Genomic DNA, 22701 nt, shown 5'->3' on the forward strand with positions numbered 1-22701 from the left:
ACACACACACACACACACACACACACAGTCACACTTCACACTTGATAATGGTGATCTGTTTCAGCGATTCTGGGTTTTGACTTTTTTTTTTGCCGCTGTGTGTGTGTGTGTGTGTGTGTACTGCATTAATGTGACCCATAAGGAAGGAAACCATATTACAGCCAAGAAATACCTACGCGCACACACACACACACACACACACACGCATACTTTGAGCCCCCTGATCTCGTTGATGCTTACAAAGTGGAGCTCAATAAACGACTTTCAAGTGCTTTCAGAATTCTTGGAAAGCCACACACAATACCAAATGGAGTGGCGTGCCTCCACACGGGTAAATAAAACAGAGGGGGAATAAGCGGCTCTATAATAGCCTGATACGAACGACGAAAGTGAACGAATTTAGGTCACCAAAGGAAATAGTACTACAAAGGGAATGATACACTTTGTTTCTCTCGTCTTTCTTGGCGAAGGATGAGAAAAGACGACAGGGAGCAATTTGGAATTCATAGCATTTTTTTTTTCATTCAATATGGAACACTAAATAAAGCTTTAGTAGATACCTAAAGGATGTGTTATGCCATATTTTACTCGGTTTAGATCTAATTTCGCGCATATAATGAAAGGATAGTACAAACAGGAGGTGTGTGTGGTAAAATAAAAAATAAAAATAACAGGGAGAATCTAAGAGAAAGGAAGGAAAGTTAAATAAATAGAATAATGTAGTTAAGAGATAAGTAATAAGATAGAAGACGAATGTACTTAAATGTACTCAAACATTTCTACATGATATCAATTTGTTTCATCGAAGTAAAAGCTAATCGAAAATAGATAATTAGTGAAAATAAGCAGAGTGCTGAATAATATTAATGTGGGCGTGACAGATAAACATAAAACACTGAGAGAGAGAAGACGGAGAGTCATGGATAAACAGGGAATAAGAGGATCAGGCTGAAGTAGTTATGAGGAAGGTAAGAGGAAAATCGCTAAGTTAGGAGAAAGTTGTCTAAGACTTTGGAGAGAGGGAGAGAGAAAAAAAAGTTCGTAGGGAAAGGGACGGAGGAAAGGAACGAGGATAAATAGGACAAGAGTAAGTGAAAGCAATGAAGAGGAATGATAAAGAGGGAAATAGACAGAAGCGGGAGAGGAAGAGAAGGAGACAGTAAAGAAGGAAAAAGAGAAAAAAAACAAGATGCAATGACGAGAGAAAAAAGAAACGTAAACTAGAATTGGGAAGGGAAGAAAACGAGACAAAAAAAAAAAAAAAGAGGAGGAAGAGAAAGAAACCAGGTGCAATGTACTAGAAAGGAAAAAGAAAACGGGAAACCGGGACTCACTGCACTATTAAATTGGTTCTCTTCTCGGATCGGGTTTCTCCATCAATGTTATTCCTTCCCGTTCTCATTGTTAGGCTCGCGTCTCTTCCATTACAATATATTCTCTCTCTCTCTCTCTCTCTCTCTCTCTCTCTCTCTCTCTCTCTCTCTCTCTCTCTCTCTCTCTCTCTCTCTCTCTCTCTCTCTCTCCACCCATACGTTCTCTTCCCTCCGGCCATCCCTTACCCTTTATTATTTTGGCCTGGAAGGAGGAAACAGGACCAAACGTGAGGTCTTCTGTCACTGACCTTTTGACCTTCATGGAAAGTGTCATTTTTTTTCTTTTTGGGAGCTTGAAAAATGACGCTCACAGAGAGTGCATTGCAAAAATCCAAGTCTCCTACACACACACACACACACACACACACACACACACACACACACACACACACACACACACACACACACACACACACACACTTTCAGATCAGACTGGTTCGAGAAAGTGGACATTGTCTCGCCCATTTGATATAATTTCTCTTGAAAAGTCGGTGTCGAGGGCTCGGCGGGAGTTTTCGGAGCACATGAGGTCGATTAACGAGCAATTACTCGCTTCAATTTGCTGATTACATTGCCTCTGTTCCTCGCCAATTCTCCTCACTTCTCCTTAACTTGGTCTTTCCTCCTCCTTCTCATCCTTACCCTCACCATTTCCAGCACCGTCTCTCGTTCTTTATTTTTTTTTATTTATTTCACTGCAAGTTTCTTCTTCAATACCATTAGAGCTAGCACGATCACCACCACTCCCTCCTCCTCCCCCTGCTTCTCCTCTTCTTCCTCTTCCTCTTCCTCCTCCTCTACCTCCTCCTCCTCCTCCCCATCATCCTCAGAGCATCCAAGTTCCTCTCATTGATCGAAGTAAACCCTTTAAGAACCGCAATTTATACAAATCTTTTTTTCTGTAGAGAAGGATAAACTGACTCAATCGTCCCATTTATATCGTCTACGGAAGAGGAATATACTGACAGGACGAACATAAGTGGGTGCAGAGAGCAGTGCCCCCGTTAGCTAGCCGTGTCTCATGCCTCGTGTACAGCCAGGGCGAGCCTCAGGGCGGTTTAGGGTTAGACCTGACGACTCGGCTTAACTCGGTGGAATGGAATCAGTAATTGAAGAGGCGATCCAATAGAGGTGACTGAATACTTGGTGTGTGTGTGTGTGTGTGAGAGAGAGAGAGAGCACTTGCGTTCTACTTTCTTCCTTCCTTTAATCCTCTTCACGCTCTTTCTTCACGCACGCCAAATTAATATGCGCACGTAATAATTTTGTCACGTAAATCAAGTCCCCCGAAACATCCAGTCAGTCCCCGCGGCCCGCCGGAACACTGCCCCCATCGACCAAGTATTTGTCTCCCTCGTAATACCTCATAATTACCTGCCATTATCTCCTCCTCGAGCGTGAAACCGTAGCACGGAAAGGTAAGCGCGTGGAAGGCCTCGAGGGTGCGGGGGGTGGGGGGATGCCGGCCTTTTCCTGAGAGAGAGAGAGAGAGAGAGAGAGAGAGAGAGAGAGAGAGAGAGTAAAGTACACATTGAACAAGGAATCTGGGAGGAATAACACGGCAGCCAGACATCCTAGGGAGAGAAACAGCAGGACGGGGGACGAGAGAGACGGATAAAGAGTGAGGAGTGAGTGAGGAAGGAAGGGAGGGACAGGTGAAAAAGTATACGGGTGGAGGAAGGGAGGAACAGCTGAGCAGGAAGGAGCGCTAGTGAGAGTGAGAGAGATACAGGGAGAGATAGAGGGGCAGGGCATTAATTTTCCACGGGCAGGCCTAACGACCATTTGGAGATCGTAACTAGCCCCAATTTCACCCCGAGAGCCGACTGATCACCCATCATTATAGGCCGATTAGACACCCAATTATTAGCCGGAGAGGGAGACACCCGCCAGCGCCAGGTTAATGACGGAACATTAAGAGGGAATGGAAGACGGATGGTCGCCGCGTTTCCAGGGTCTTGGCCGTGGAAATTGGGAGGAAAAGGGTAAAAATGAGGCTGCAAGACACATTAATTTTACTGAAGGATTAATAACGGGATTATTTATATTTTTTCGGTCACTATATTTCCTTGTTATGCCGTACAGGTGTTTGATGATGTTTTTTTTTTCATACGGGGACATTTTGGTTAAGGCTGCAGCTGCAAGTTACATTCCCTATAACGAATATGTTGTCTTTCGTCCTCTGAATTTCCTCGTCAAACGTTGCCCTTGGTCTCTGTAATACCTTCATTGTACTGGGAGCTATGAATGAATGTTTGCTTTTTAAAGTGCACATATTGGTCATCTGTTGTAATCTATATCTGTTCGGATAAAAAAAAAGAGCTTCATTTAATTAGTCAACGTGAAAACTGTTTGTCCCCATGTGATGAAAGAATGATTGTTTTTCATTGCTAGTTGTTGTTTGTATATCGAATTTCTAATCATGAGCAAATCCATTAAGTGGTTTACAAATGGATGTGAATAATATTAACTCGCTGCATTAGATAACCATTACTCACGTCAGCAACAACAACATGTCTGCCTCTCAAAATAAACACCCCTGTCTCCTTCATGCCCCTCAACTCTGCCCTCCTCACCTCCCTTCCTCTTTTCCATCAATCATTTACCTCCAGTTTCCTCTTTCCTTCACTGCACCTCTTTCCGTCTCCCTAACCCAAATAAACACCTGTCTTCTACGTTCCTTTTAACTCTTTCTTCCTCGCCTCCCTTCCTCTTTTCCATCAATCATTTACCTCCAGTTTCCTCTTTCCTTCACTGCACCTCTTTCCGTCTCCCTAACCCAAATAAACACCTGTCTTCTACGTTCCTTTTAACTCTTTCATCCTCGCCTCCTTTCCTCCACTCCATCATTCATTTACCTACACTTTTCCCTTTCATTCACTGCACTTCTTTCTTTTTCACTCTCCAAAATATGTCTTTGCCCTGTTCGTTTCCTCCCATCCTCCTTCACATAGCCTTATCTACGTCATCTGTTTCCTCCCTTCTATCCTTACCTATCTCCCTCACTCACTCATCCCATTTCACCCTACTCAACATATCTCTGCTTCTCTTCCTCCCTTCCTCCTTCACCTGCCCCTGTCGTTGCCCCAGTCATTTCCTCCCTTTCATCCCTTGATATCTCCCTCCCTCTCACTCTCTCCCTCCCTTCATACCTATTTCCTAACTGAACCAATCTCACAAAGTCCCTTCCCTCTCTACTTCCCTTACATCCATCTCTCCCGCCTCCCTCCCTACCCTTGCCTTCGTTCTTCCACTTCACACCTCCACCCCTCCTCCATATCCACCCATACCTACCTTCGTCCCTTATATCCCTCTTCGCTCCTAGCCTTCGCCACTTTCAAACCTCATTGTTGTATAAACTGGGTTGTGTGATCTCACTGACAGCTCACCTACAAACCTATTCCGAACTAATTATGCCCTACCTGATTGGTATGAGAGAGAGAGAGAGAGAGAGAGAGAGAGAGAGAGAGAGAAGCCCTGGGGTGGGGTTGGGTGAGCTACTTAGGCCCATTGATCCCACCTTTTCAATCAATGTATTTCCTCCCACAAAGAAACGGCGTCCCTTGCATCCTCTCGTTGCCTCAAGTGAGCGACAGGAAGGTCTTTTTTTATTTGCGCTGAGACGGACAAACATATTTTTTTACGGGTTCAAGCAGATTAATATTTTTTTTTCGTATCAATTTTGTGATTTGTGCTTTATAATTTTCTCATACTTTCTTTGCTTATTGAATTGATCAGTTGTTTGTCTCTGTTTATGACAAGTTGAATAAATCTATGCTTAAGTTTTTTGGGGAGTATATTTTCGTTTCGTTTCTGGAGATGTACATTGTGGCTTTAAGAACAAAACTTCAACACTTTTTCAAAATACATCTCTTTATACGACTTTCTACGTTCACAAGTTATTAATGTCTGATGCTTTGAACATACTTACAGGGATTATGACTGGAATACCTCATAAGCGTGTCGCATAATAGTAATAATAATAATAATAATAATAATAATAATAATAATAATAATAATAATAATAATGATAATGACAATAATAGTAATGGCATTCATAATAAAAGTAATAATAATTATAATCTTCGGCTCCCCGTCCTCTTTGCCTGGGAGGTCACTGTCAAAGGTTTCACTCAGAGAGGGAAAAAAAAAAAGATATATCAACTAAAATGCGAAGGAAACGCTGTCAGAGTGTGAAGGAAAAATAGCCAGGAGCTGTAAGGGGCGTGACAGGGAGGAAATAAAAGACGAAAAACACTTTGAATCTCCGTTCGGCAGTTTGATTATTAATTCAATGCACTGGACCTCGATTTTTCCCACTCCGCAATATTCTACAATCCGTTACACGTTCGAGACTGTGTGTGTGTGTGTGTGTGTGTGTGTGTGTGTGTGCATGGCAATGGGAGCATGTAAGGGAGTTCAGGCAGATTAGATGCAGGAAGGAAAGGAACATGCAGGGCTGGCAGACAAAATGCTGGGTTGAGGGAAGGAAGGTGCGGGTATAAAGTAATATGCTTAACCTAAAAATACTGGATTGCACAGAGAGAGAGTAGTACATGAGATACACTTGTGAGAAAACTTTTACACCGAAGGAATTGCTTTGTTACACTGAAATATAAAAGCGGAATGTTTTTTATTTTTATTTTCGTTGAAGCCCATTTAAATCTCAGTCCAACCGGGGATTGAATGAACACCACGAGGAAGCCTTTGTGCAACCTGGTAATATCAAAAAACAACAAATATTGAGTCGTGTGAACCTCCCGTGTCACACAAGAACAATAACATACAAGTGAAAGAGTCGGAATACCTAGAACTTTAATTAAAAAGAAAGATAGATGTAACGTGCAGTTGTAATTCTATGTATTTCATTTTTGATTTTATTTTTTATTTTTTCCCCTTTAGGTATCGGTATTATTTTTTTTCCTTTCCCCCCTATTTCTTTTTTGTTTCATATGTGTACTTGGCTTCGTGTTTTGATCTTTTATTTGCTTTTCTTCCTTACCCCACAGTTTGGCTTGTGTTTTTTTCTTTTTCTTCTCTCTCTCTCTCTCTCTCTATATATATATATATATATATATATATATATATATATATATATATATATATATATATATATATATATATATATATATATATATATATATATATATATATATATATATCTCACCCGATCAAATAACGATGAATACTGACCGGCACTTTTCTCCCTCCCTCACAGTCTGGGGTCAGCAGAAACAACACTTCCGCAACCAACCCGAGGATCAGCATGTCATCGAGGGCAACGTTGCCATCATCAAGTGTGAAGTGGGCAACCAGGCGGGCCGCGTGCAGTGGGCCAAGGACGGCTTCGTGCTGGGTAAGTTAACCTTCTCCCAGTTTCTACTCGCGGCCGGAATGGATGAGAAGGCAATATTGGTTTGGATATCGGTAGGGGGAAGACTGGCCGGAATATGAAGAGTTGGAGGTAGAGGAGGATGAGAGAACACTGTTATTGCAAAAGGGGTAAATGCTAGTTTTACATAAAAGGTGGAAACTGGTCGATCTGAGGGATGGGATTTCTCGTGGCGCAGAATTGTTCCATTAAATAAGAGATATCGTTTTGTTCAATAACGGCTCCCTTATTGTTGCACCATAAGGCGGTAGTTTTGATGTGTTTGTTTGTTTATGTCCAACGAGGGATATGATTTACCTCCTCGTAGAAGTGTGCTTTAAACAAGAAGTATATTTCAGTCCAGTAGCGTCTATTGAGTTTTTGCATCAGTAAACAGTTGCTTTCTTGTTAGTATTTGTTGACACACCACGAGAAAAAGAATGCTCTCTTTGTCCAAGATATGATTCTTGGTTATTAGTATTCACCTATAAACAGTGATTCTCTTTGTTCTTTTTTTATTGTTCCTTGAAGCACTACAATTTTAAGCATCACAAAAGAAATTGATTATGAAAATACCCTTTCATTATTATCAACAAATTAATAGAGCACTACATAATTAACTGCTCATTTTATTCGTTAACTAAAGGGAACAGCTGCCTTAATTCACCTCGTGGCTTACCCTGCTATTCTAAAAATTCTAAGAAAGTTTCCGTGAACAACTTAGTAGGATGAAGGTTCAGTCAAGAAAAAAATACAGCAGCGTTGTCGTTGTTGAATCCATTAGGAAAAAGGTAATAAAAAAGCATAATGAAGGACAGAGAACAGTGGAGAGCATGTTTGAGGCTTTGCTGAGAGGGTAAAAACAGGCTTATAGAAGAATGAGGTAAAAGATGAGGGGACTGGCGGTGAGGGAGACGGATGGGAGGAAGGGGGAAGGGAGATGGGGGAAAGGGTAGGAGGGGAAAGTGGAGGATGGGGGAGGAGAGGCGTGTGTGTGTGTGTGTGTGTGTGTGTGTGTGTGTGTGTGTGTGTGTGTGTGAAGTTGTTTATTTGAAAATGTTGGCATATATATTTTTTTCCTCGTGAAACATTTGTCAGCTGCTGTTCAAAGGATCGAAAGTGTACACGCGTTGTTATCTTTTTGAAATGGTTTGAATGTTTACGTTTATGGCGCAGGGATTAAAAAAGCGGAAATAAAAAGAGAAAAAAAAACCAGTAACCCTAAATTCTAGCAAGGCAGAACATTTTGACTGAAGGGCAGAAAACGAAGGAAGGGGAAAAAACACACATTCAGCTTCCAGTGTAAATATTCAGGGAAAAACACACACACACACACACACACACACACACACACACACAGAGAGAGAGAGAGAGAGAGAGAGATTACATCTTCCTTATTAGACCAGTAGTGATGGCAACAGCTTAGAGGGAAATGTGTTTGCTTGGCCCGTGAAAATGAGATCATCACTTGCACCACGGATATGATTATCTTATATTAAGGGAGGAGTGGGGCGGTTTGCTCTTCACCCCCAATGCCCTTCCTCCCACCACCACCTTACTGCCCCCCCCCCTCTTATCTCCCTTCCCCCTTCTAACCCGCCTTGCAGTGATGTATTTAATAATCAAGTGATCTAATGCGTTATCCTGATCTCCCGCACTCCCCTAGGCCTCTGTAATTAGGCCCCGTGCACAGCCTTATTGGGAGAGAGAGAGAGAGAGAGAGAGAGAGAGAGAGAGAAAGGGGGGGGGATGAGAGGACAAGGGAGTGGGTGGGGAGGGAGAAGGTGAGGGGAGATGAGGGGGAGGAAAGATCGTCACTGAAGGGAGAAGTTACCTGGCCGTGACGTCATTTGCTTCGATGAATTTCCAATAATTGATGTCTTCCTCTTACCTGGTCCCGACGCCGCTCATTGACAAGACTGACAGGTGTGTGTGTGTGTGTGTGTGTGTGTGTGTGTGTGTGTAAGATAGATAGATAGATAAATAGATAGAGATACTACGTACTCTCTTACGAACATCACTGATTTAGGAAGCAGGGAAGGAGAGAAGGAGCCTTGCCAATGAAAATATCGTAAAAACGGTTGTTATCTTTCTCTTCACTTAGAACCGCGGGACATTCTCAAGGGTGACTAAAACAGTGAAAAAGTCCTAAGCCTCAGCCTCAAGGAAGACAAGAGATACTCGAGTTGAGGATGTTCTTGTGAGCACGGAGACTGGCAAAAGAACCCCCATACGTGGGCGCACAGACAGATATAAGAAAAGTGCAATACCAACAATAGTGAAAATCCTAAACACATAGACACTTTACGTTTAGGTTAATATTAAGTTTGTAATTTTAGAATGATTTCCCTATATAATATGTATATTTTCAGCTCTCGAGCCCCTTGTGCCTAAATAAACCGTATATTATTATTATTATTATTATTATTATTATTATTATTATTATTATTATTATTATTATTATTATTATTATTATTATTATTATTATTATTATTATTATTATTATTATTATTATTATTATTATTATTATTACGAAGACAGACAGACACATACAAGAACAGGCAGGGACAAACAGACAGACAGACGTAGTATTTGAAGTAGGTAGTGTTCTGGATTTGCTTGAAGCTCTGCCGTGCTGGAAAGAAAGAAAGATAAAAAAACAGTAAAAGTAAAAAAAACATAATCCCATTACACGTTGGAGCATCAGACGGAGTGTGTTCAGAACCTTTATTATCACTTTTTTTTATTCCATTTCTCTTTCTCTTTGTCATTTTTCCTCACCTCCTCCAGCCTCGTTTCTCGTCCTCCTCTCCACTTCCTTCCCTCCACCTTCCTTCACACCATCCCTTCACCACCATCCCTACACCTCCCTCCCCTCACTTTCGTCCCCTCATCCCTCCACCTCCCTCCCTGCACACCATCCCTCCATCAGCCTTCTTTAATCACCATCCCTTTCCTACCATCCCTACACCCTCCCCTCACCTCCATCTTTCCACCTCCTTCCCGTCATCATCCCTTCACCTCTCTCCCTTCATCACTACCCCCACACCTCCCTCCCTTCACACCATCCCCTCACAGTACTTCCTTCGCATCCTTTCCTCCTTCTCGTCCTGTCTCCAGTTCCTCCCCTCCCTTCACATCCTTCCTTCCTTCCACCTCTCTCCCTCCCTCTGGCTACTCTCCTTCCTGCCGTCCTGATCTTTTCCGGAGAGGTTGTCACCGCCAGAACCACGGCTTGAATCCTTCCTCCTCCTCCTCCTGCTCCTCCTTCTGCTCCTCCTCCTCCTCCTCCTCCTCGTCCAACTCGTCCTCCTCCTTCAACACCACGGCCACCACTTCCTTCAACTCCTCCTCCTCCTTCATCAGTATCACCACCACTATCTCCTTCTGCTCCTCCTCCTCCTCTTCCTCCTCCTAATCCGCCTCCTCCTCTCCCTCTGCCTCCGTCTGCGCTCTCTATCTCTCCCCTTTACCCTCTTTCTCCCTCCCTAATAACTTTGCCTTTCCGCTTCGCTAAATCCTTTTTCATTATAGTTTCCATTGTGTTCATTGTACGAGGAGTGTGTTTCATTTCCTCGCCATGTTTTCCTTTTTCCCTCACTCACTCTGTATCAGTGCCTCTTTCTCTGTTTAGTTTTCCTCTCTTCAGTGACATCTTCCTGACCTTCGCCGTCATCATCTCTCATCACGACGCTCTCATCAGGAGTAAAAAAATAACCATCTCTGTCATTATCTTTCTTTTTTACCTTTTTTTTTTCTTTTGCTCCCATTTGTTGGTGTCCTCGCCCCCATCCCGCCCTTCACTTCTTATGTCTGTCGGTGTAGGTGTTTCCGTCTGAATGTTGGCCTTCCTGGATGTGTGTACGTCTGTTTGTGTGTACATGCGTCTGTCTGCCTGTTTACTCGTTTGTCTATATATGTATGTGTCTCTCTCTCTCTCTCTCTCTCTCTCTCTCTCTCTCTCTCTCTCTCTCTCTCTCTCTCTCTCCCCCGGCGTGATAATCATCGTCCTGAGGGCCATAAAAAAGTGGCCTTTCAGAGGCTGGTCAGCCCTCCAGCGCCGCTCCTCCGCCCGTCATCTTCCTTCATAACAAACTTTCTCATTTCTCGACTTCAACAACACCGTCTTTTTTCCGGCTCCCACTTGCCACTGTTTTCCCTCAATCCCCGCTCCCTCCTCATTTCCCGTCATCTCTTCTCCTCCTGCGTCTGAGATGATGTGTATAGAGGCAACGAAAGGAGGGGCAGAAAGGGAATGGGAGGCACGGTGCGGAAGAATGGGAGAAAGGGAGAGAAGGAGGAGAGAGGTCTTACAGATTTCCCTATATTCTTGTTTTACTTTCCCTCCCCTCTCCTCTCTTCGTGTCAGCCATGGCGTATAGGGAGAAGAGAAGGAAGGGATGTGGAAGAAAGAAAGGGGAATGCAATAAGGGAAGGTAAGGGGAAGGAGAATGGAGTATTTGAAGTCTTTCCCCTCCTCCTTTGACGTTGGTGATGGGATATAGGGAGGAACGAAATGAAGGAACAAAAAGGGAAGGGAATAAGGAAGAAAGGGTAAGGGGAGAGAAGAGAAACAAGGTCAGGTAGTTGGAGAGTGTTTTGGGGCGCTTTCCTTTCTCTCCTCGCGTCCGAGATGGCGTACAGGGAAGAAAGGAAGGAAGAGACAGGACGGGATAGGAAGGGAGGGAAAGGGAGGGGAGATTGGGAGCTCCGTGCCCCTCGCCTTGGGAACACTCACCTGACGAAGCCCAAGTGTTTGCTAACAATATTGCTCGACTCTCCATTGCCACTTCTGTCTATATACGGACCACCCGTCTATGGCTCCTTCGATATAACTCGGCGAAGGGAAGAGACGATGGGGTGCTGGAGGACGGGGAAAGGAAGGAAATTGCCTTACCTTAGAGGAAGTGGAAGGAGGCAGACAGAAGCGAAGAAAGAGGATGGAGGGAAGGAGATGGCACAGGGAAGATTTAGAGGCAAGAGGGAAGGGGAGAAAGAGAAGGGGACAGATTGGCAGCAAGAGGGGAAAAGTCTTGGAACAAAGGGGAGATGTGGGAAGGAAGAGTGGAGATAGTAGGCAGCTGAGAGGACTGAGGTGACTTGGAAAGCTCCGAGAATGAAACAAGAATGTATATATTGGCCGTATACGATAAGAGAGAGAGAGAGAGAGAGAGAGAGAGAGAGAGAGAGAGAGAGAGAGAGAGAGAGAGAGAGAGAGAGAGAGAGAGAGAGAGAGAGAGAGAGAGAGAGACTTGTGGATTTATCTCACAACGAACGAAATGGAAAAGGAAAGTCTGGCAAAGAATTCGTATCTAAACCAATAAACTGAAGTCAGAAGATACATTACACTTTTAGGAGGACGGTGAAGGGAACTTGCTCGCCGTGAAGTAAAAAGAACACCAACAATTGATACAGAGCAACGTTAATGTGTGGCATTAGCGGGATGGACGCGGAGAGGGTGAGCGCCGCACTCCAGCCTTTGTTTGGCCAGCTTTGTCCTCGTATGGCGGTGCATTACTGGGCCTCACTCGAGGTCCGGCGTCCTGGGCCTCGCGAGACAAGTGGCGGCCGCTGCACAAGTACCTGACGGAGGGAAGGACGGACGTTCCCTGGAGGCGGAATTGAACCAAATTGAACACGGTCTAGAAATCTAATTTTCCGTCACGAAATTGGGTCTCGGAGTGTTGTACGGCTGAATAAATTCTTGTCGGAATATTACCGAGGAAGGGAAAGGTATTCTTTCTCTGTTATGATTCTTTATTACGTTTCCCGAGCTTCGTTTCTTTCCTTCCCCTGCGCGTTGGAAAAGGGTGTCTAGGCTTATCCGCTTTGGCTACATATACAAGGGGAGGGAAAAAAGACGAAAAAGAACCATAATTCCGGATCAAAGCAATGTAATACCCGGCAGAAAAAAAGTAAAAAAAAAATGGGGCGCTGGTGCTAGAGACGTGAAAACGTATTTTGCGATTTTTCCCGCTGGGAATTGGTGAAACAAACACCACAATCGAACATAATTTTGGTGCGGAGCCTGCGTGGTCGTGGCGGTCACTCCTCTTGGTGCCTCCCTGCCCGCCACGCCGCTGCTCCTGCTGCCGCCACCTGCTGCCAACAGGAGAACTATTCCGTTGATCTGTGCATACACTTTGCCGCGCCGCTTCTCTGGGTCTGACAGGTGTTATAGGGCGAGCAAGCTACGCCAGACGAAAAAATGAAAAGAGAGCGTTACTGGTGCTCTCGGCGGCAGAGAAAAGGGAGGGAGGAGGGACACAAAGGGAGAGAATTGTTTTCTTTTTCCTGTAGGGTGACGGATTCTTACACCTGGAACCCACATTAGGAGAATCCGACAGAGAGAGAGAGAGAGAGAGAGAGAGAGAGAGAGAGAGAGAGAGAGAGAGAGAGAGAGAGAGATCCCCCTCACCTCCCCCCCCTGAGGACCAAACAGCGATTGCCATCATTATTCGCTGTTCCAATGATTTCCGTTCAGCCGACGACCAGAAGGTAGCGTCGTGGCGAGCGAAGAGTTCCGGGAAGGTGAACCAAGGGCGACACCTCTCAGGCTCACAGGTAATAATTTTCACACCTGCTCGGACGAGATACAAAATGTATCCCGAAATCGGCCCGACCACAGTTTTCTCGACGCTGGACGCAACTCAACACTCGCACAGCCCCGCCAGGAGGGTCGAGAGAAGGCTAGGAGTAGAAAAACAAAAAGCAGGTTCTGGTATAGGAGCAGGCTGGGTCATGGGTGTAGACTGGGGAGTGAGGGCATCCATCTCCTTTTACGGGGTTGTGTAGGGAGGGTTTGCGAAGGAATTATCTGAGAATACTTAATAGGCTGCTGTATGGAGTGTAGAGGCCAGCTTATGTAATGGAGAGAAGTACAGGATGGGTGTAGATAGCGTAGAGTGAAATTGAAGATGAATAATATGATCCTGGAGAGCCTTAGTATAAAAGAACAGTTGAAATACATGTTGGTACGTTAATATTTTTTATTCAGATGGGTCGTAGACAGACTGAGTATACTTGATTGTTAGGATGATAGAGGACGATTTGCGAGTGTAGAGTGAGATTGAAGGGGTTAATATGATGTTAAAGTACGTTATGAAAGTATAAAAAGAAAAATTAAAAAGGGGTGTAGATTGTGTAGTAGATAGACTGGCATAGAAGAAATGTTTTAGTATATTAGAATAATTTAGAAGTGTCAAAGTTTAATATTTGTTTTTCAGTTTGCAACAGATAGATAGACTAGGAGTGTACCTTCATATTAGGATGATAGTTGATGATGTGAAGAGCATAAAAGGCGTAGTCAGGGCATACAGCAAGACCGAGGCCGAAAGGCCAGAAAGTCAACTGCAACCTTTTGAGATGGAAGCCAACTTTGGGACTCAAAAGAAGGCTTGAGGTCAGGGAATTCGTCTCTAATAAGGCCCAGCGATTCAACGGTAGGAGAAAGAACCACACATAAATTTTCGAAATTCTAAACTTTTCAAAGGAGAACAATTTAATAACTTTCCGTCTTAACTTAAGCCTCGGGAAGAGAAAAATAGCATGGAAGGGAGCAGCTTAATAACCTAAAATATCCCTTTTACCAGCCTTTCTTCCCTCAGTGAGTCGGAGCGCTTACAATTATCCTCTCATCCGCATCAGACTTAGTCTCTCCTACGTCAGAATGTCTCTCTCTCTCTCTCTCTCTCTCTCTCTCTCTCTCTCTCTCTCTCTCTCTCTCTCTCTCTCTCTCTCTCTCTCTCTCTCTCTCTCTCTCTCTCTCTCTCTCTCTCTCTCTCTCTCTCTCTCTCTCTCTCTCTCTCTCTCTCTCTCTCTCTCTCTTTCTCTCTCTCTCTCTCTCTCTCTCTCTCTCTCTCTCTCTCTCTCTCTCTCTCTCTCTCTCTCTCTCTCTCTCTCTCTCTCTCTCTCTCTCTCTCTCTCTCTCTCTCTCTCTCTCTCTCAAGATTAAAGTTCTGAGATGCTTCGATGGATATAAAAATAAGCCGAAAAGAAAGTACAAGTAAAATACGTTCGTGCCGTTATAACTTCCGTGGCTTTTCAGAATATTTGGTAAAATGGAGATAGACAAGGCCATTAGGCAAGAGGTCAGTTTTACGCTCGGAATAATGTCTCTTGTTGAATACTGTATGGCTGTATTGTGGTGGCGAAAGAATAGTGACTGGCTGGCTTGTCGTGCTACCGGTATAGAGGAAAGGCCTGGATGGATATGTTGGCCTTTATTAACTTGTTTCTGTTGCTTGCTGGGATAGTCTTACATCGTAGGGAGGGTATGCCATGGGTGTACTAGGATCCAATAGTAGTTATGGTACTAGTAGAAGAATGTGGTAGCAGCTGTAGAGAAGATGTAACAGAAAGCTAAAGCTCTAAAGAGGATGTGTTGAAGCAAGGGCCAAAATGTTCGATGAAGGAGTAATTTTTGATGCGAGAGGTAACAGTAAAAATGGTTGTAGAGGTAGTAGGAGCAAAGGAGGAGATGCAGGAAGAAACGAGAACTAAAGAGGATGAGTTGAAGGAGGAACATCCAGGGGAGAGGGTGAAGGAGGAAGGAGCGATGAACTGTGTGAGGGTGCTGAGAGCAGTTATGGATGAGGCAGTGAAGGAAGAGAGGGAAGTGCAGGAAAAAGTCGAAGCCAAAGAGGATGAACAGAAGTAAGGGCAGATGTGAGAGGAGGAATGATGGGTGATGTGAGAATAATGAGGAAGAATTGTTAATGGGAGTGGCGGTGGTGGCGATGGACTCTGAATTAATGCTATCTCTAATGGTGGTGCTGAGGGTCATCATAGTGGTGTTGAGATGGTGTATGTGTGTGTGTGTGTGTGTGTGTGTGTGTGTGTGTGTGTGTGTGGTGGTATCAGGCGGAGCAGACGCCACCGTTTTTTCCTTATTTTTCAGACGATAATTGAGTCACGAGTTAATTTTGTTTAGGGCCAACTGCTCTATCTCTCTTTATGATGCGTTATTACGGACCGTTATCACGAGAGGCACTTAGGTTCATAGGATCAGGTGCCTCCTCCGTATTTCTTCCCGACTTTTTATTCCGCGCGGCGTGCGGGAACGCAAAGGGACCCCAGAAATTGAGGTGGTCTGCCCCTGTAGCAAATGCTTCGTATACACTTTATTTTCATTTTGATCCAACGTGCCTGGAAGCTTTTGGGTACGGCTGGAAAATATTAAAAACGGAGGTAAATGGTGAAACGCGTAATATCAACAATGACATGGAGTATTTTACAGTGACTTGGGGGGAAATGTGAATTTCAATTATTATTACGTCCTCTCTCTTGCGGATAATAGAAATGTATCCTTTACCATTAAATTGAAATATATCTCAAAAATCTTCGGCCGAGTGTCATTGTTCTGAGATGCAAGGCAGAGTAACTCTTACAACAGAGGGGCGTGAGGGAGGGTTTCCCTGGACGGCGGAACCAGTGCTTTGCGGCCCTGAGCTGAGAAAGGTGACACATTATGTTGATTAATGACGCTGCATAATTATAGCAGCAATTGTTAATATGATATTTCTTCTCGAGTGCCTCCTGGAACAAACTGCTTTTTCCTCCACAACTCTTTATTTGTTTTCTCTTAAGAACTGTAATATATGGGCAGTAAATTGAAAGTGAGTCGACGTTCCTCCCACGTTGTACTCCCAAGATCTATAGAGTCTCTTAAGGTAAGTGATGCCAGCACAGCTTTATGACCCTCGAAATGGGTCTAATCTTCCACAAAGTTTACGAAATGTATTCCATTCAGGCCGGCTTTCCATTTTCTTCACTGGCGATAAAACATTTCTGTCATTTCATGGCTGTGCGTCCGCTGAATGGATTATCTGTGGGCGACCCTCCATCGGGCGCCTCCCGTGCGTGTGGAGATTGAAGGGACTTGGGTACGTCTGGGCAGGGCAGGGAGCAGAAGGCAAGCAGGCAGGGCAAGGGGGGGTGGGGGGTGGGGTGGGGGGGAGTGATGCACGACTCATGGCACTTATGGTGAAGGAACACACACACACACACACACACACACACACACACACACATACACACTCTCTCTCTCTCTCTCTCTCTCTCTCTCTCTCTCTCTCTCTCTCTCTCTCTCTCTCTCTCTCTCTCTCTCTCTCTCTCTCTCTCTCCTTTTGAACTTTTTTTGTTGTTTTGTGGTTTTCTTTTTTCGTTGTTGAAATATAGGAGGCGATATTTTGAAGGTATCAGTAAGTAATGGGATTTTTCTTCCTCCTCAAGATTAGGAGACACACCCATTGAGCCATAAATGCTGAGGACACGAAGAGAGAGAGGAGAAGGAGTGAAGAGAGGATGGAGATGAAGAGAGGGCAGAGAAGAGGGTTGGTCTAAAAGGGTTCAAATCAGTTAGTAGGAGAGGAGTAGAGGAGCAGGAGGGAGAGAGGGAGTAGGAGAGGTTGGCAAACGGGATGAAGAGAAAGAGAGAAATATGTGATGGAAGAAAGGTGTAAAAAAAGGTAAAGTGAGAGTACAGGCGAATAGAAAAAAGAAGGAAAAAAAGATAGATATTGGGAAAGAGAAGAGGGAGAGAAAACAGGAATAGGGAAAGAAGGACAGTAAAGGCAGAAGGGACAGTTAAGGTAAGTGAAAGAAAACGGAAATATAATGACGTGGTGGGTTACGGCGACGAGGAGGGGAGTGGAAAAGTGAGAGGCTTGTAAGTGGAGGAAAATATAGAGGAAATAAAATATAGATCTCGTCCTAGGATTGAAAGGGGGAGGAAAGAGATGGTAAAGGTTGTTATGGGATTAGAGGATAGGGAGGGAAGAGAAGAGAGAGGGAAGAAAGAAGGGAGTCAGGAGTAGGTATGTGGTGAGGGCTCGGGAATGGAAGAGAGATGGGGTCACTGAGGGCAGGAGGAGAGGAGAGGAAGAAGATGGAGGCTGAAACGGGTGGCTGGTAGTTGGAGATTAGTGAGTATCGCGTCGTGTGGGTGTTGAAGGACGGCATGAAGGGAGTAAACACACACCTTGCCGAGGCTGGTGGTGCCGCCCGCCTCATCTGCCTTGAGAGAAAGTGAGAGAGAGTGAGAAAGATAAAGAGAAAGAAAGAGTAGGCCGTGAAACTGTTTGTATTTTTTCTAAGACAACAATCACACCTATTACTCAAGCCTTAACACTATTCCGTTCCTATACTTACTACCTAAGGAGAGGAGTATTAATTTAAGCCCCCCGCCCCACCCCCACCTCACACACAGACGTTTGAATGAGAGATGAAAGGCAAGAGAAATGAGATTCCCTGTCCACATACAACAAAAATGGAGACTAGAGAAGGAAAAGAGAGGAGAAGGAAAGGACTAATGAATAAAAAGGGAAGGAAGAGGGAAGAAAAAAAACAATGATTAACTTCTTGGAAAGGACGGATGGATAAAAAAAAAAAAAAGATGACAAGGAAAGTTAGCAAAGAAGTCGGTAACCACGGAAATGCCTGTCTGCCATATAGCGTTTCCCTCATAAAGCTCTCGCGGCAGAACTTGGTGAATGGTCTGCGGTCTAAGAGAGGACGCAATGACAATGGGCGGGTTAATGGTTACGGAGACACTTCAGCGCCGCCCTTCCCTACCAGACGCCGACCCCGCCATACCCAGCCCCTCCCCCATACATCACTGTCTCCCCCATTCCGTCTCTCTCTCTCTCTCTCTCTCTCTCTCTGGGTCACATTAGCAGGCTGTGTTAAGTCGGGTCACGTTTGAAGTGTGATGGGAAAAATTGCAGCTGGCGGCAGGTATTGAGTACTTTAATTTCCTCTCCTGGTGATTGATTGGTCCCGGGAAAGAATTGAAGAAGAAAGGGGAAAGCGGGTCTTGGTTATTATTAGAAAAAGTGGTTCATTTTGTCTTAGTATCTGTCTGTCTGTATATCTTTATGGCTGGGGCTGGGATAGCATTCGTTTCAAGAGGAAGATGAAAGGAAAGAATAGCCGTGAGGTAATTAATGATTCACTCTCTTTCTTCTTTTTTCTCTGTCTGTGTCTATTTATCTATCTATCTATACCTATCAAGCTATCACTCGCTCTCTCTGTCATACACACACACACACACACACACACACACACACACACACACACACACGTATACACAAGCACAAAGTAACAGGTAACAAGTTTGCCTCGAGGTTGCAACAAAAGCGCTTTCGATGATTGGCGAAACGATCCACCAATAAGAGATGTCCCCGAGAGAGGCCAGGCGCGCTTTGTCTTCGGCCTGGGGAAAAATACAATTGGACGTTTTCTAGCGCTTTTTGTTTTTTCCTGCCGGTACGTACGTAGGTCGCTGACGTCGCCTGCTTTGAAGTGCCGCGGGACAGAGGTGAAGAAATAGAAAATGGAAAAGAATATCAAAGGAACGTCACTATTCTCGTTCAATGTGCGTTCACTGACTCCGGAAATTTTTTGATACTCTTGGAAAATTAATGAACCCGATGTAATTGTATTGTACGCTTCGAGTTTCTGTTAGCGTGAAGAGATGCATTCACACACACACACACACACACACACTCTCTCACACTCTCTCTCTCTCTCTCTCTCTCTCTCTCTCTCTCTCTCTCTCTCTCTCTCTCTCTCTCTCTCTCTCTCTCTCTCTCTCTCTCTCTCTCTCTCTCTCTCTCTCTCTCTCTCTCTCTCTCTCTCTCTCTCTCTCTCTCTCTCTCTCTCTCTCTCTCTCACCCACCTACCCACCCATACCCACACCCGCGCACACTGATATCCAATGGTATGTTTGTCGTGCATATTTATATTTGTTTTCCTTTTTTTCGATAGAGCTAAGCTTAAAGAGAAATATTCGCATTAATATGAATTTATACGCTAGATGTAATTATTCTCGGCATGGAAAACATGGGTATGCGTTTTCACCTTACCCCCCAACCCCCCCATCCACCCACCCTCACGCACACACATACATACACATACATACACACATGCATATAGACATACTCACGCACACTTGAATTATTATGCATGCACTTTGTAGCCTGAAAGGAAGTACACGTATACCAAATTCACACACAATTTTTTTTTAAGGACATGTTTCTTTTTACTAGGAGAAGCAATTCATTGTGTCCTTGAAAGAGAGAGAGAAAAAGAAATAAACATACACACAGACAAACAGTGATTCTTTGGTATTTCTCAACGTGTGGTGTGCTTTTTCGCCAAGAGCAGCAGCGTCTCCACAACGTTATGTTTAAGGTGACGAATACTCGCAATAGCGGAGGAATAACGAGCCGTCACCTGCCGAGGGATAGGAGAGGGAAAGAAGGAAGAGGTTGCGGGAAGCTTGCTCTGTTTGTTGATGAAATTGGCCAAGTTTGGAGAGAGAGAGAGAGAGAGAGAGAGAGAGAGAGAGAGAGAGAGAGAGAGAGAGAGAGAGAGAGAGAGAAGCTTGGTCACCGGTGCGCCTCGGGTATTGTGAAGAACGGAGAACGGAACACCTGCTCCGTAACTTGGCCGAAAGATATGAACCGTGGAAAGTAAAGTTCGTAGTCTCCCTGATACAGATGAGCTGCGCCGAGGACGGAGGGAGGGAGGGAGAGGCGGAGTGGATGAAGGAGGAGGTGAGGGGAAGCATTCATGGGGAGAAGAATCCACGAAAATGAAGCATGTGCGAAGATGAAAAGAGAATTTGGGGGAAAGAGAAACAGGAGAATGCAGAAGGGAAACACGAGAACGAAAGAATGGAGGGAGAGAAATAGCTCGGAGGAATGGCCAAGAGGAGGAGGAGGAGAGAGAGGAAGGGCGTCGAAATGAAGTCAGTTAAACAAAGTCGAAATATATAAAAAAAAAAACATGCATGAAGGGAAGGAGAGAAAGCATAGGGGACTGCGTAAGTAAAAGTAAATGAAAGACAGAAGGAGAGGGATTAACAAAAAGGAAAGGAATATAGAGGGTAGGAGCGTTAAGGTGGAGCTGCTCTTACAACGACGGAAAGGAATAGAGACGGAAGCAGAAATTTCCCCGCTATGAAATTAAGTAATGCAATTCAGTCAGCAGGAAAGAGAAAAATCCGGCCGTTTATACTTCCTTTAGAACAGTCGCCCCTTCCACTTCCACTCTTCCTGCCTCTCTTTGCCACTCTTTTCCTCCTCTTCCTGCCCATAGCCCCCAATCCATTACTTCTTTTTCTTCCATTGTTTTCTCACCCAGTTGCCTCGCCTCTCCATACTATAGGCATCTTCTCCCCCTTTGCAATCTCCTCTTTTTCCTACCAAAGACACCCGTACTTCAGTTTCCGTTACCTCCCCCACGCCCTCAGTTCCTCCTTGTACAAACACCAGCCTAGTACCTCCCTTCCTCCCTCTATACCGCTCCTCACGTCCTCAGCTCCTTCCTGCCACTCTTCCCTTCCACGCCCTTCACCACAAGACCTGCTGCCCTCTCTGCTCCTTCCTCGGTCTTCCCCTTCACGCCCTCACACCCTCCAGCCCCTCACGCCCTCAGTCACTATTTCCTTCCTTCCATCTTCACTTCCGAGGCCCCACAACCCCAGCCCTGCCCCCCAGCACCTCCCCCCTTCAGGCCCTAACACCCTTCACCCCTCACTCTTAGTTCCTTCCTCTTCTCCAATACTCTTCCCCTCCACGAATCCACAGCCCCACCCCCGGCTCCTCTATCCCACTCCGGCCTCCCACCCACTCCCTAGCCTCCCCTTTTACTCCTTCACCCCCACCACGCCCTCGCAGCCCCCGTACGGGTGACCTCACGCCCTCCCTCACCTCGGGTTGCCGGGAAACGACCGCGACCATGAAGGTGACGCCACCGACGACGTGCGTATTGATGACACACACACAGCACACAACCGCTTCGGTGGCTCAATCGGTTGAGCGCTGTGCTGCGAGGCTGAACGGTCAAACAGGCGGCGGTTCGAGCCCCGCACAGGCCGGATTCTTTCGGTTGACTAGGAGATTTTATTGTCCCCCTTGAGCAACGGGGATGGGGTGTGTGGTGTATAAGGTCCTGGCAGTACCCAGAGATCGACGATAATGAGCACTTGCTCTCGTCGGGAGGGTACCTGCTGACGAAAGCGAGTCCAACTCGTGATCAGGCCGTGGTGAATTAAACGCACACACACACACACACACACACACATTCGTTACTGTTCGCCTCTCTCTCTCTCTCTCTCTCTCTCCCCCCCCCCCACACACACACACGCTTTGTAATGATCTGCTGTGCCTGGGGAATGAAGGGGGGCCGGGGGGGGGGCAGAACAGAGCTGTAAGGCAAAGGTCGCACTGATCAGGGAAGTATTTGGCTCTGCTTCTAAAGGTACGAAATAGTGAATCGCCGGCACGAGAGAAAACTCCCGGTAAAAAAAAAAACTTTAATTCCTGAATGTCGTGGAATTTCGTCACGTTTTAAAAGTCTATCAAACTCATCAGCGTGTTTGGCTTTGCTTTTGCCAAAGTTAACGGCGGGTTATTTTTTTTCTCTATAGCTCGTGAGCTTGGTGACTAATGGCAAATGACGTATAAAAATGTTCTGTTCCATTTTTTTATTCGTTGATAGGTACTTTTTATCAGCTGCAAAAATAAAAAGAGGACACAACTCTGATGATGAGAGGCTAGAATTGGCTTAGGTTGATACACGTTTGTAGGGTAGGATTGGTGTGGGTCTAGTTATAGAATTGGTCAGGCTAGGCTGTTTAGTTTTGTTGGGTTTGGTTGGGTTGGGTCCTAAATTCGGATTGGTAGGATTAGGTAAGTTTTGGCTGGATTGAATTCAGAGAGGTCAGGTTAGCCTAAATTGGAATGGATTAGGTTAGGTTTGTTTTTTTGCAGTGAAATTCTTTGCCTAACTCAACTCATACGAGCTTATGACCTTCATCACTGCCTCCCTGTACACAAACATACAGAAAATACCATCGCTTTGTACACTCAATACACAGGAAAACGGTCCACTGCTGCAATACCTCCTATACTAACAAGCCGTGAGGGGAAAGGCGCCACTTGCACACAG

The 22701-nt window shown here is 45.0% G+C and overlaps 1 protein-coding gene across 1 annotated transcript in view; it reads left to right on the top strand.

Annotated features, from left to right (window-relative positions):
• LOC126994337 (nephrin-like) overlaps positions 1–22701 on the top strand; it is a gene marked incomplete at its 3' end in the record, with an annotated part of 243840 nt that overhangs the window by 75011 nt on the left and 146128 nt on the right. Inside the window, 1 exon segment of the mRNA XM_050853683.1 lies at positions 6592–6729. Coding sequence (XP_050709640.1) covers positions 6592–6729 — 138 coding nt within the window.

Source organism: Eriocheir sinensis, chromosome 1, assembly GCF_024679095.1.
Source record: "Eriocheir sinensis breed Jianghai 21 chromosome 1, ASM2467909v1, whole genome shotgun sequence".
NCBI lineage: Eukaryota > Metazoa > Arthropoda > Malacostraca > Decapoda > Varunidae > Eriocheir > Eriocheir sinensis.